The sequence below is a fragment of the Astyanax mexicanus genome, chromosome 4 (assembly GCF_023375975.1).
Source record: "Astyanax mexicanus isolate ESR-SI-001 chromosome 4, AstMex3_surface, whole genome shotgun sequence".
Taxonomy (NCBI): Eukaryota; Metazoa; Chordata; class Actinopteri; order Characiformes; family Acestrorhamphidae; genus Astyanax; species Astyanax mexicanus.
The window spans coordinates 51,783,547-51,798,360 of NC_064411.1; the positions used below are offsets into that span (position 1 = coordinate 51,783,547).

The window sequence follows — 14,814 nt, forward strand, 5'->3', positions numbered from 1 at the left end:
TTCCATTTCAATTAAGGATCATTTTATGTAAACATACTATACGTATATAAACATACTATATGTATATACTACTACTACTACCACCACTACTACTACTACTACTACTACTACTACTACTTATAATAATAATAATAATAATAATAATAATATTAATAATAATAATAATAATAATAATAATAATAATAATAATAATATAGCTTATTAAAAATAACTGTTAATAACAATACCAACGATTTGTTTAATATAAACAAATAATTTTATAGGGTAGTTGACCACTACATTGTTGTCAATGTACAAATATCAAGTAATGACATATATTTTTTAAATAAAAAACTAAGTAAAATCACTAAATCATTTTTTTGTGAAAATTATATTAATATTATTATTATGATAGAATATTACAACAATAACAATAAAGATAACTGTTTTCCATTTCAATAATAAGTGTTTATATATAGTAATAAGTGTAAGGCTAAAATATATATATTTTTAAAAGGCTTTATGAAGGTATATACAATTTTTTTACGTTACTCCTAATAAAATATTGGGACTTTTTGTTATTTCAATTAAATTAGTCTTTTATTATGTATTTTTATTTCTGTTGGTTTTGTTATCTTTGTGTGTGTGTGTGTGTGTGGCAGCAGACCCTCTATCCCTAAATTTACATTCGCAAAAAAAATAATAAAATAAATGGAAATAATCTGCGGTGCGTAACAGTGGAGCGTGCGTGCGCGTGCGTGATGACGCTGCGCGTGGGGGCGGAGCCGGCAGAGGAGCGGCGCGCCCATTGGTCAGCGTGTGCTGTTGGTACTCTGGGAGGATGCAGGGGGAGCGGGATGCAGCATCCCTCCATCCCTCCATCAGCGCGGAGTGAACGGGGCGATGCTGAGGAGGAGGAGGAGTGTGTGATGCGGAGGAGGAGTGTGTGTGCGGGGTGTGTGTGCCTGTGTGTGAGGGTGCTGTCACGGAGCATGGGCGCGCGCGTTTGAGGGGCGTTTGGAGCATGATTCACAGCCAGGTGATACTGTTCCAGGTAAGCGTGTGTGTGTGTGTGCGCGTGTGTGTTGTGATGGCCCACCTTGCTCGAATGCAGCAGATTGGAGTCGGTGGCGCGCTATTGGTCGTGTGGTGCGTGTGTGTGCGCGTGCGCGCGTGCGTACGTACGTGAGCATCCCTGTAGGGAAGAGAGAGGCCTCGGTCCTTTTGTGTGTGTGTGTGTGTGTGTGTGTGTGTGTGTGAGATTGGGGGATGCGGGAAGGGAGCTTTGCTTGTGTGTGTGTGCTTGTGTGTGTGTGTGTGGACGTGTACATAGGTGGTTGGTCGTGTGTGTGTGTGTTGCTGTGATGTTTTACTTGGCTTGTCCATTGCAGTTCATGCATTATACCTCAGTGTATATATATATATATATATATATATATATATATATGTGTATACATGTATACATATATATATATATATATATATATATATATATATAGTGTATACATATATATATATATGTAATACATATATATATATATGTAATATATATATGTAATATTATCTATTATCTAATATTATATATTATGTAATATTATCACAATACGTTGCCCATGATAACAATGATATAATTCTGCTATACTCAATGTATATGTTATATGTTTCTGATAAGGATATTTAGTATTCATTTAATTATGCCCACCATGTAGAGTAATTAAGCAGTAACCACAGAGCAACTCCAATGCAACCACTTAGCCTGGCGTACTATAGCTACTACTCAGGAACACCACAGCAACCACCAGCACAAGCAACAGCATGGAACCCCTTAGCAACACACTAACTACTCAGATAACTATTTACGAACATCACAGCAAACATCAGGGACCCCGCACCCACCCAGGAAAGGGACCACATAGAAACCACCTGGCACAACCATAGCAACACAGTTGCAACCACTTAGCAACACAATAGCAACTGCTCAGTCTGGCGTACTGTAGCAACTACTTAGAAACACCACAGCAACCACAGCACAGGAATCCCATACCCACCCAGAATGAGTAACATTTAGCCTAGAGGAACAGCAAAGAAACCACATGGCAACACCTTAGCAACCACCTAGCAAAAACCTGTCAACAGATTGAAGGCAGTTTTTTGTGAGTATTTGATTTATTATGATTAATAAAGTAGAAACATCAGTAAGATAAATTGGGGGAGTTTTAGGGTGTTTAGAGTGCCTTTGTTTTAATAAATATATTCATATTTGGCATCATGTATCGATAATGAATTTCAAATGAGAACGTTGCAATATACTGTAATACATATATATATATATATATATTTAACTAAACAGTCCATGGAGAGGCATAAGACTAAGGCTCCCAGATGATGTCATACATCATTAGATCATTATTGGTAAATGAGGAGCCACACACTGAAGAGCTCTTCTGACTGTTCCCACATGAATAAAACCTCTTGCTTACTTACCAAAAATATTCATGGTATGTAAACTGCTCATGCTAAAATGGCTATGCTAAGTCGTGTGAAGTGTGTGAGTGAATGGGTCTTTGTTACTATCTATTGTTGAGTGATAACTGTAAAGGCACTTAACTGTCCCAGGTTGATGAGTCCTTATGATTGAGGTAGGCCCAAAAAAGGTCACTCTGATGGCTAGAATGGCAGGACTTAAAGCTGCAGTGTAGAGCCATTGCCAGCTTCTAAAAAAAGTGTGGGCTGTGATGTATAATCACAATATTTATTCAAAAATATTGTAACAGCTGTTTTTTTTCCCAAAGTCATGGATGTTTTTGTTGGAGTAACTGAGACATTAGCTTTTTACTAGATTTATAGGTATATGTTTGAGTAAAATGAACATTGTTGCTTTATTCTGTAAACTACGGACAACATTTCTCCCAAATTCAGATGTTCACTATTTGGTGGATTATGCCTAATTTTTAATCACAGTTTTCATGCATCTTGGCATCATGTTCTCCTCCACCAGTCTTACACACTGCTTTTGGATAATTCTATGCCTTTACTCCTGGTGCGAAAATTCAAGCAGTTCAGTTTGGTTTGATGGCTTGTGATCATCCATCTTCCTCTTGATTATATTCCAGTTGTTTTTAAATTTGGGAAAATTAAAGAAATTCATCATTTTTAAGTGGTCTCTTATTTTTTACAGAGCTGTATCTACATATGTAATATCTGATATCGGCATCAGCCCCGAATTCCCACATTTGGGTGATAAGACACAATACTTTTTTATTACAATTTTTTACAAAATATTTAATTATTTTGTGTTTTGCGCTCTATTTGTACTCTTGTTTTAATAAACATGCATTTTCTTGATTATACAATTTGGTCCATAATCCCAATATGCTCAGTCAAGCAGAAAACGCGGTAATGATAAAATATCATCTTCATATCTCACCCTTACCCGTGCTGTACATTAAGTGCCATACTTCCCACAGCTTGTAAGCGTCCCGTCTCTAATGACCTTTGACAGAAGCGACGGACGAGGGGGATTCAGCAGTGAAATACGGTGGATGTTCAGCAGGGTTAGCATGGATTAGCATTGATTGTGTTGTGATGCTGCCTGGAAGAGCGGGAGAGTGTAGGCCCTTCAGACGCGCTGCGTATTGATCCGCTCTAAAACGAGCGCTGAGGGAGCGCCAGGCTTCGGGGGAGGAACACAGCGTAGGCCGCTGCGCTTCCTGCCAAAAGAGCGTCCCTCCTTCGGCCAAAGACGGTGCTGATCGATACGGACTGCTTTTGGGTGTTACTCGCTGTATGTTTCAATTCCCTGAACGGCCTGGACCACCTGAGGGTTACGGGACTTACTGTAGTGTCAGGATGACCTCAGAGTGAGTGGTCTGATCGCTTGGATCAATAAAACGAAGCGAAAACGATTATTTGGATGCGTTTGTACGTAAGATTTGTACGTCAGATTATATTGTATTGTTTTTCACTGACCACTGCCGAAGATTATAACAATAAATTACAATATACAGTAGGGCTGCAGCTACTAAAAAAAAACGATTCGAGTAATCGAATAAAACATATTTGCTTGCCTAAAAAGCAATTTAAAATACACAAGAGAAAACAAGAAATTTCACTTAATGATGAATGACCAATTGGTTTAATTTTTTTTATTAATTAAACGATTCCTCAAGGCAGTTAATCGATATTTTTGTTTAATCGAGTAATTCGAGTTAATTAATCAATCATTTTTTAAAATAGAGTTACTTGGTAACAACAGAATTTATACATTTGAATTCAATCTCTTTGTGATGTAAAGAAAAACAATGCAATTCTAAATAGCCTTTAAGAAAACTTATTTTTAGGATTATATAACAACACAACGGGCCCTATTTTTGCTATCTTTAAGTGTGCCGTCAGATTTAGGGTGTCAGTATGTCTTTGCTATCATAACGATGGAAAAAAGTAACTCGAAATGCGCAAGAGCATGTACTAATTCTCTTAATGAATCATGAGTGTGTTTTGGGTGTAACGTGCAAAAACCAATCAGCGAGTCACTTGTCATTCCCTTTAAGAGCCAGCGGCACTCTGACTTTGGTGGATTGCTATTTAAACGGTGCAGCTACCTGAACATGTCCAATGCTTCTCATCAGAGGAAACTGACCTGCTTGTTCGCGCTGTTAAGGTAGAACAAGGAGGGGGTGTATGCGCAGCCCGTCTGTGTTGCCAAGGTAGCAATGAACGTCTGACTGTTGACGTCTGTCTAGGTTGTATTCAATCAGTGGCGCACCTGTGTTTTCTGTTTCCAAGAAAGCAATATGCCAGATATATACTTGAACACACCTCACGCCCATCGGCATAGACATTTAACAAGCGCTGTTGCTATTTAAACGACATGGGCAGGAGATGTAAAAAAAAAAAAATTGACTGTTGGCAGGGTGTAAATTGGCAATAAGCATCCCAGTGCAGATTTATACTAACGTATTTTTCACACTATAAGGCGCACCGGATAATAAGGCACATTATGCGACAGTAGTAAGCAACAGGGGAGTTGCCACTGGGTGGCGTTACGTACGTTAAGTAAACAAAACTGTAATTCTTAAGAAAAAAAATAAAATAAAGTGAAATGAGCACTGAATGTAAATCTACACAGATTTCTATCCTAAAAACAGTTTATTAGGATGAGTAAAGCACTTATGTTTATTTACAGTAAGCTGTTAGTAAGATTTCCAGATTTCCACTAAGGCTGGGTGCAGCAGCATTAGCATTAGCAGTTAACCGTTAGCACTAGTGAATGCCATACGATAGAGCTACACCAAGAAACCCTAAGTGTTCAAGTAAGCTAGGATGATTTTAGCTATCTCTCTTAGCTTGTCTTAACACGGTAAACACGCAGAATACAGTCTAATATACTCGCCTCTGAATGATGAAAGAGCTAGCACTTAGCGTGGTTAGCGGGTAATGCTAATGCTAATGCTGCTCCAGTCTCGGTGCTGGAGAACTAAACTAAAACTCCTGTATAACTCTGTACTTCAGCAGAGTGACTTTACTGCTCCTTAATACCTGACTGATAAATTTTATACATAAGGTGCACTGATGATTTTGGGGAAAATTAAAGGATTTTAAGTGCATCTTTATAGTGCAATAAAAAGTTTGCTATATTTGGTACCAGTATTTACTTTACCTGAATTAGCCTGTATACAATTCATTATACTTATACTGTTTTACAGATCAGTTCTGAATCGTATGTCGAGATAATTGCAGCTTATCTCAGATATGATTGTCTTTCCCACCCCCAGTAATACATCACAGTTATTCAGTTTACTGTACCACCAGGACCACCAGCTGACCACCCGCTCTGCAGGACAGAACCGCCGCCAGATAGCATCGCAAATACCTGGATACCTAAGAATAGCAGTGTGTGTGTGTGTGTGTGGAGCAGTGGGCTACTCTGTGTGTGTATGTGTGTGTGTCTTTTAGTAGGTCAGATAAAAGAGTAGAGCCATTCTGAGCTATATGTGTGTGTCCACACACACTTTAAATATGCATGGAGTCATGAGTCACACACACTCACTCATGCTGGGATGAGGAGACGGTGACGAGGACACGGCGCTGCTCGTTTTGGCTGAAAGAAAGAGTGATAGAGTGGGAAAAGGAGGAGGGAGGGTGATGGAGAGAGAGAGTAGAGAGAGGGAGAGAGAGAGAGAGATGAGGAAGGTGGATTAGGTGACCTGGGGTGAGTCAGCTAGAGCATGTTTATTGACTATTAGCTTCTAGAACGGTCCGTTTTGTCCTGCTGGCAGTTATGTGGCGGGGCGTGGGGCGGTGTGGTCACAGTGGCAGGTCTGTAATATCGCAGGGCAGGGTTTAGCAAGGCCACGGAAATTATTAAACTGGGCAGAAAATGAGAAAATTCTGCTTCATATCAGAATTTTATCATCTTAGCACTGACTTTAATACTGCACTTCTTCACCTGTCAGACCTCTAATTCTAATTCTAACTCTCTTCACTGCTGAAACTGAAGAGACTGAAGAGTCCAATCATTTTAATCTGAGCTAACGGCTAAAGCTGTTAAAAGTCTTTTTTGTTCTGTTTTTTAAGACCCCTATAAATATAATTTAAGCAAATGCAGCTTAAAATGATTTGTTATTTATTATAGTCTTAGTCAAGACCTTCCAGTTAGCTAGCTCACCGCTAACATTAGTATGTTAGCATATTGGCAAGCTCGCAGATAACATTAGTTCTCTCCACGGTAATGTAGCAAACTCGCTGCTAATCTTAGCATGTTAGGTAGCTTGCAGCTAATGTTAGCTAGCTCTCCGCTCACCCTAGTTCTCTCCTTGTTAACGTAGCTAACGTTAACGTGCTAACGTTAGTATGTTAGCTAACGCACTGCTAACATTAGCTTAATTTTGTTCTCTCCCTAGTAACATTAGCTACTTCACCACTAACGTTAAAAAAGTCATGGTTTTTGTTATAAAAATATATTTTAAAATATATTTTAATATACTGTACTACAATGTTTAGCTTGCTACAAATTTACTTTACATTTTTTATTTGACATTTAAATTAGTTACAGATCATTAATTACAGAGCATTGAAATACATTTTACTGTTATATTGATGTAAAACGTAAATATGTTTATAAAACATTTTACCAATGTAGTAATTTAATTTACTTTCTAAAAAGTTGCACTATACATTGTATTTTAAGTGAACTACTGTAACAGTTTGCTAAAAGTGTACGAGAGTATATTTGAAAATAAGTATTTTAGAAGTACATTAAATAACATTAAACAGAAAATGTACTTTGTAGAAGTCTATTTATTTATTTTAAATACACTATATTTTACCTTTTTTAAAGTATGATCAAAGTTAACTTTCAAACATTTGATAAAAGCATAATATTATGTACTTTTAATATATTTTAAGTAAGTACATCAATCTTTGAGTATATTTACAGCATACTTAGACATTTCTCAATATGTTTTAAGTACAATTAAGTATACTTTTTTTTCTCCAGAGCACCTAAAAGCTTCTTCACAGAGTATTTTGGTTAGTTTGACACTTTTAAGTTACTACATGATTCCTTATGTGTTCCTTCATAGTCTAAGGAAGGTCAGAAGGCCAGTAAACACTCGGTTCCTGAAGGCGTAGCTGAGATTCCCTCACACCCAGCGCACCCGTTCCCCAGCGGGCAGCCGGCCAGCTCCTCTGACCCCGCCCGTGTCCACGTAACGGATCCCCGTGCCACAGCAAGACTCCAGCAGCTTCTCAGCCAGGCTTAACTCAGCCCTGCTCCCACGGGTTTAATGATCATAATTAATTTAACCCAGGCAGAGACGATTGCTAAGCGCGCTGGAAAAGCATCCATTAGCCTTGTCTACACAAACCCGCCCGCTGCAGCGGCCTGAGGGTCTCAGCATGAAGGAGCGCAATGTACGGATCGTATATCGGGGAAAAGAAACAGGGTTTAGAACAATGCAAAGAAAGGGAAGGAGGGTTTTTTCTGTTTGTTTTTTTTTTGTTTTAAGAGGTGTTAAGTAATGAAGTACAAATACTTTATTATCTTACTTAAGTAGAAATGTTGGTTATCTATACTTTACTGGAGTAATTATTACTTTTTAGACGTTTTTTTTACTTCTACTTCTTAAATTTTCACACATTTATCTGAACTTTGTACTCCTTACATTTAAAAAAATAGCCTCGTTACTCCTATTTTTCATCCTGCTATCATATGTGTTGCATGGCAGGGCTTTCAAATGGCATGTTTGAGCAGGATGATGCTCGCACATACAGTCATATGAAAAGTTTGGGCACCCCTATTAATCTTAAACATTTCTAGTTCTAAATATTTGGGTTTTTGCAACAGCCATTTCAGTTTGATATATCTAATAACTGATGGACACAGTAATATTTCAGGATTGAAATGAGGTTTATTGTACTAACAGAAAATGTGCAATATGTATTAAACCAAAATTTGACCGGTGCAAAAGTATGGGCACCCTTATCATTTTATTGATTTGAATACTCCTAACTACTTTTTACTGACTTAATGGCTTTATTTTTTCTCCTTACATTACTTTTACTTTTATACTTTAAGTATAAGTAAAACCACTACTTTTATACTTTAACTTAAAGAGTAAACAGCTTGAGTTGGTGCTGACATATACAGCTCTGGTAAAAAAATAAGAGATCACTTAAAAATGATGTGTTTCTTTGATTTTACCAAATTGAAAACCTCTGGAATATAATCAAGAGGAAGATGGATGATCACAAGCCATCAAACCAAACTGAACTGCTTGAATTTCTGCACCAGGAGGGCAGGCATAAAGTTATCCAAAAGCAGTGTGTAAGACTGGTGGAGGAGAACATTATGCCAAGATGCATGAAAACTGTGATTAAAAACCAGGGTTATTCCACCAAATATTGATTTCTGAACTCTTAAAACTCTTTATGAATATGAACTTTTTTTTTTGCATTATTTGAGGTCTGAACGCTCTGCATCTTTTTTTTTTGTTATTTCAGCCATTTTTCATTTTCTGCAAATAAATGCTCTAAATGACAATATTTTTATTTGGAATTTGGGATAAATGTTGTCTGTAGTTTATAGAATAAAACAACAATGTTCATTTTACTCAAACATAAACCTATAAATAGCAAAATCAGAGAAACTGATTCAGAAACTGAAGTGGTCTCTTAATTTTTTTAGGGCTGTAGTTAGGGATGCACAGAATATTTGGCAACCAAGCATATTTGGCAACCGAAAATATTTTGCTGAAAATGGAAAAAGACTGATTATTGTACTAATTTATTTTAAGTCATATTGCAGTTATGGCTTATAACAATAAAAAAATATTTGTGGACGATATATTATTATAATTTTAAGACCATTTAAATGCCACTGATATAATGACACTAGACCAGAGTAACAAAGCAATTATATCCTTTAAAGGGAACAAAGAGAACAAGGCTGTTTTTTTGCATGTAAATGCTGTACACAGGTTGAATACTGTATAATATTCAATAATACACACATCTCTCATCTCTAACAAAGTGCTCTACAATTAGATTCACTCCCACACACACACCGTTATCTGATCTCAGACTAAGTGTAACCTGTGACGTGCTTTTTGTGTGTTTTTCTCAGTGTCCTTCTGTTCAGAGTTGCTGAATCTCTGACCAGTGCTGTATATACAGTATATGCTCAGTACTCTACTGTCTGTGCATAATACACAATACTCCATCTCACCTCCTGCTTGCTAATCTGGACGTTTTTCTGACATTGTCTCCGATGTCCTGACTGTGCTCTGCAAAGATATTGCTTACACTTGTGCCTATTTTTGTCCTCTTTGTCCAGATTTGGGTTTATTTCAATCTAAATTCATGGACAAAATAAGGTCAGTTATTTACTCACAGCATTATACAATAGAGATGGGCTGAGCAATATGAAAAAAATGTAGTATAATAATATTTAAGGACTATTTATGATACAATATATCAGGACCTGCAAGCATGAAACATCTGGCTTGTGAGGTTGTTTGAACTATAATGAACGATAAGGAAAAAATAAATAAAAACACAAAATGCTTCTCTGGAGAGCTTTTGTTTACATCCCTCCCCTTTCCGCCAGTTCTCACTTTTCTTGGGCTCCTTATCTCCTTATAAGTGCGTTTTTGTCTAGCTATGTCTCAAATTAACTAGCCGGGGCAGCGGTAGTGTATTAGACAGCGACCCTGACGACACGGGTTTGATCCCGCATGAGGAGTGGTGTGTATATATATATATATATATATATATATATATATATATATATATATATATATATATATATATATATATATATATTAATTTTTTTCCTTTCTTCTTGGTTTTACCTGTTTTTAGATCAACTGTTCTGAAATTGTGTTCAACAACCCTCTGGGCTGGAGAGCTACTAGTCTGTAACACTCCATCCCATTACACTTAATTTTTTACAACAGAATTTTTTTTTTGTGGCCCGCCACATAATGGCTTGGAAAATATCTGGCCCACGGCCAAACTTAATTGCAGACCCCTGCAATATATGTTTTATTATGTTACTACTACAGACATCCCAAGTGCTCCCCTCCTGTGCATATTCATGAAGCGCATGCAAAACAGAGATGGTTCTGATTGGCCCGTTCTCTACAAAGAGTCTGTGAGTCAGCCATTTAGTGGTTAGTGTGGGAGGGCAGTGTTTTTTCTGCCCTCCTGGATGGAATGTGTTCATTGCGAAGGCAGGGAAAGTGGAGGCAGGGCGTTCCAAAAAGAGGAAATATAAAACTCATTTCTCCTCAGACTACTCTAAAGTATATTCATGTCTGGTAAAAGTAAAAACAATGAAAGTCGTGCACACTGTTCAGTTAGTAATAGTGATTTTAGTAGGGGTGTCACGATTTCGATATTTCATTGAAATTGATCGAAATTATGTCATGGTCTCGAACATCGAAGTCAAAAAGTGGATCGACGATCCCTCCCGCAAACGGTGCAGCACACTGTAGCTCAAAGAGCAGCTCTTTCTCCAGAGAATGTGGACATTCTCATCTTCTTAAAGAAAAGCTCTAAAATATAAAAATAACAGTTGTTTTGTCTAGACTCAAATATGTTAATAGTTTTGGTACCTTAAGGAGAATCTTTCTCTCAGATAAAGTTAATAATATATCTTTATATTATTATAAACTTGTCATTCTCAGGGACTGAAAAAGTCCTAAAGTCTTATTTTTCATGTTTAACTGTTATAGTAGGATAGAGTTCAGTTTGTTAAGGCTTTAATTGTTCTATTATTTTTTACATGACTGTTTCTGTATTTTTATTTTATTTATTTTATTATGTTGCACATTGCTGTTTTAATAGTGCACACTGCTGCTACCAAAAAAAGCCACTAGATGGCATTACATATATATCTTAATTAAATTATTTAAATTTGACCATTAGTGCCTAATGTGGTGTATTACAGATCACTTGTATCACTTTGCATCACTTATATCAAGCCCACCTTTTTGAAATAAGATATTGTAAATTTGATGAATCAAACCAATGACTGACCATAGACTAATCTAAAACTGGCATAGGCCTCTCTGCTGTAAAAAAAGAAAAAAGAAAATCGAGAATCGAATCGAATCGTGACCCTAAAATCGGAAATAAAATTGAATCGAGGATTTAGAGAATCGTGACACCCCTAGATTTTAGCATTGACCACGGGGGATTAAATGATGGCAAAAGGCATGTTGAGGTGAGTTAATGTGACATATATATGCACACGCTTTTTGGGGGGCGGGGGATTTTCCAAGTCCACGTCCGGGGTTACCTCAATAAAAAAAAAAAGTGCAACTTGTAGATGTCTGCTACTATATCAGCCAAAGTGGGGTATGCTCTTCATTAGAATTAAAACAAGCTACAGTTAAATACAGTCATTTTATGTAACATGTGCTGCATTTTATCCAGCTAATCTCAAAGGACCCTATCTTACACACTGCACAAGACATGCTGCAATGCTTATTTCTCCAAATGTATCTATCTTTGTATCACCCAACTTTTTTACAAGGGTCAGCATTATTAGCAACACAGTGGTTGCTCAGGTAACCATTTATTTTTTACATAGGAACACCAATACATTCAATATAAAAGAAAAAATCTTAAGGACTGCTGCTTTAACCTAGTTAATCAAATTATGCCTGAGATTTGGTGTCTCAGGTTTGTTTCCTCAGTGTTTTGGACTGAAATTTATGCTACATAGTCTCTGTATGGTGCCTAATCCACACTGCAATGAGCAAACCAGATTTGTTTTCTCAAATCTGATTAAGTTTTAGATTCGATTAGCTGTTCAGATTTCAAGCTGCAAGTGACCAAATCCTATTTACACAGTCAAACTGTAGTCACAGAAGCTTAGATATCCACTAGAGACTACAGAGCAGGCGAGGCTAAGCTAAGCAGCTAAGCTAAACTTAAAAGCTAAAAGGGTTGTGTGGGGGATTACTGCAGACTAGCAGGTTAGCTGATTAGCATAAACTAGCAGCTTTAGTGAGTGCTGCACTCTTGAAATCAATTAAACATAAAATATACATGATAAATAGTGATTGTTATTTGTTGCTATAAGTGTAAATGTTTGATATATGTATGCATACTGTACATGACCATCCCTTATGAAAAAAAAAATTAAACTTACAGTTTATTTTAATAAACTAAGTTATATTATGTAGTAGGGGTGGGCAATATTATATCGTATACAATATATCGTGACACAGAAATATCGTGATATTAAAAATCCATATTGTGATAATAGGGCTGTTCTGTCTGAAAAGTAGTCTCTTATTTACTGTGAAGCTTTAGGTGTATTTATTGTAGGCTATAATTGTTTTAGTTTGCAGTTCATATGCATGCATTAAATATTCTGCAATATTTCTTTGCTGCATTATATTATTTTATGCTATATTAAGTATATTGTTATCGCAAAAATACCCTGAAATATCGTGATATTATTTTAGAGCCATATCGCCCACCCCTATTATGTAGTAAGTATTCTAGGATCAATGTACTTATAGTAGAGTTGTAAGTGCACTATTTTAATACTTTTTAAGATTAAATTGGCCCAATTTTATTACATAAAATATACTTTTAGGTATGCTTTGGGTGTACAAGTAGTACACTTTGAGTACACAACTATTTTACTAATATGGGCCAAAATAAAACTTGTAAAGATGTAAACTAGTAATGTACTCTAGGTTTACTACTTGTACACTTGAAGTATACAGTAAACTTTGACTACATGAGGTTCAACCACTGGTTTACTCCCCCCACTCCACTGTTTCACTCTTAACATGTAATTATATAAAATAAAACTAAGCGAAAATATCAAAAATACACATGAAGTCAGCCTAGACCATATACACGGTTTTGTTTTGTAAAACCACAGTGACAGTGACAGTGTTAAATATGTCAGGTCAGGAAAGACTTTCTTTATTTTATATTTTTTATAAAAACATATTTATGTTAAGGGAAATCAAGAAAAAACATTTTATTTTTTATAAAAAACAATTATTTATGTTAAGTTAATTCAAGAGAAATGGTCTTTTATTTTTATAAAAACATATTTTTTTCAGGAAATAGTTCAACTTTAAATGTCTAGAGATACATTGTTGCTGTAAAAAAGGCGTTTTCCAATAAAGGGAATATTGGCAAAACTGGTTATAATGTTTATGTTAAGGCGGTGGGAGGTGGTGTCTGCAGCTGCTGAAAGTAACTAATAAAGTAACTTGTACAGTAACTTAGTTACTTTTAAAATCAAGTAATCTATAAAGTAACTAAGTTACTTTTTAAAGGAGTAATCAGTAATCAGTAATCGGATTACTTTTTCAAAGTAACTATACCATCACTGATTACTTGTTTAAATCTAAGTTTTATTTTGTTTTGCTAAAACAGATTTTATGATTTTAGTTTTGAGTGCAAAAAAGTAAACTAAAAAAAACATACTTGCTTTATTTTAGTTTAAAAGAAGTATACTAATTGTAGTAGAATACTAATTAATTTCTAAACCAATGGCATGGGTGCAAGGCTTGAAAATAGACTGTTGACAGGGTGTAAGGTAGCAATGAGCATCTCAACGTGCATTGCACAGGGTTTACAATAGAGCCCATGATGTTCAAACAGTTTGGTGATGATGGCCAATGATCTTTGTCATGATGGTCAACAAGCTTGGCCACTCTTTAGTCATGCTGTTTTTTCAGTGGGGAAATTACTTGTTTGCTACATTAGCCTTGCAGCGCCAGCGCTAAAAACGAAAGAACAGCACACTTCTGACACCAAAAATGTCTTGGCTGATCAGCTGCATTTAATCTAATGGGAAAATCTGTGGAAATTTGGTTTCTGGCTGAAATATCACTGGACATAAAACCGTGGCCGACACAGACACAGCAAGATGTCACACAGCAGAAGGTGGGTGGATTGTTTTTTTTAAGGTCTGGTGGCTTAAACACAGTGTGACCCTTCCTGCTCTCCAGATTGCACAATGGCAAGATTGCATAAAAGCTGAGACTGTGGCTGGTGACGAGATAAGTGAAGCGGAGGCGAGGAGGAAACTGGTGATCACGCACTGATTTGGGCTTTTGTCTGTGAAGAGTGGCTCTGAATGGCAACTTTTTGAGTCTTTTATTGGAGAGTTTTTATGTTTTCAAGGGCTGATTAAGAGCTGCTTCAGAGTTTTATCAATACGGGTTAGCGGATCTAATAAAAGCACTGTGTATTTTTATGGAGGGCTCTTTCTGGGAGAAAAGTTGGAGATGGGGAAAGACTTTTTCTTTATAATGAGTCATTATAACTTTACACCCTACGCAGGAAACTTGG

General features: G+C 36.4%; 1 protein-coding gene across 2 annotated transcripts in view; it reads left to right on the plus strand.

Annotated features, from left to right (window-relative positions):
* The first annotated feature begins 751 nt into the window (after positions 1–751).
* Positions 752–14,814, plus strand: part of hecw1b (HECT, C2 and WW domain containing E3 ubiquitin protein ligase 1b) — a 295,654-nt gene continuing 281,591 nt past the window's right edge. For both annotated transcript variants that reach the window (XR_007438544.1, XM_022678700.2), the window contains exon 1: positions 752–1,033. Coding sequence is in view for 1 of the 2 variants with exons in the window: in XM_022678700.2 (XP_022534421.2) it covers positions 1,004–1,033 (30 nt within the window). In the remaining variant the exon portion in view is untranslated. The remainder of the gene's footprint in view (positions 1,034–14,814) is intronic.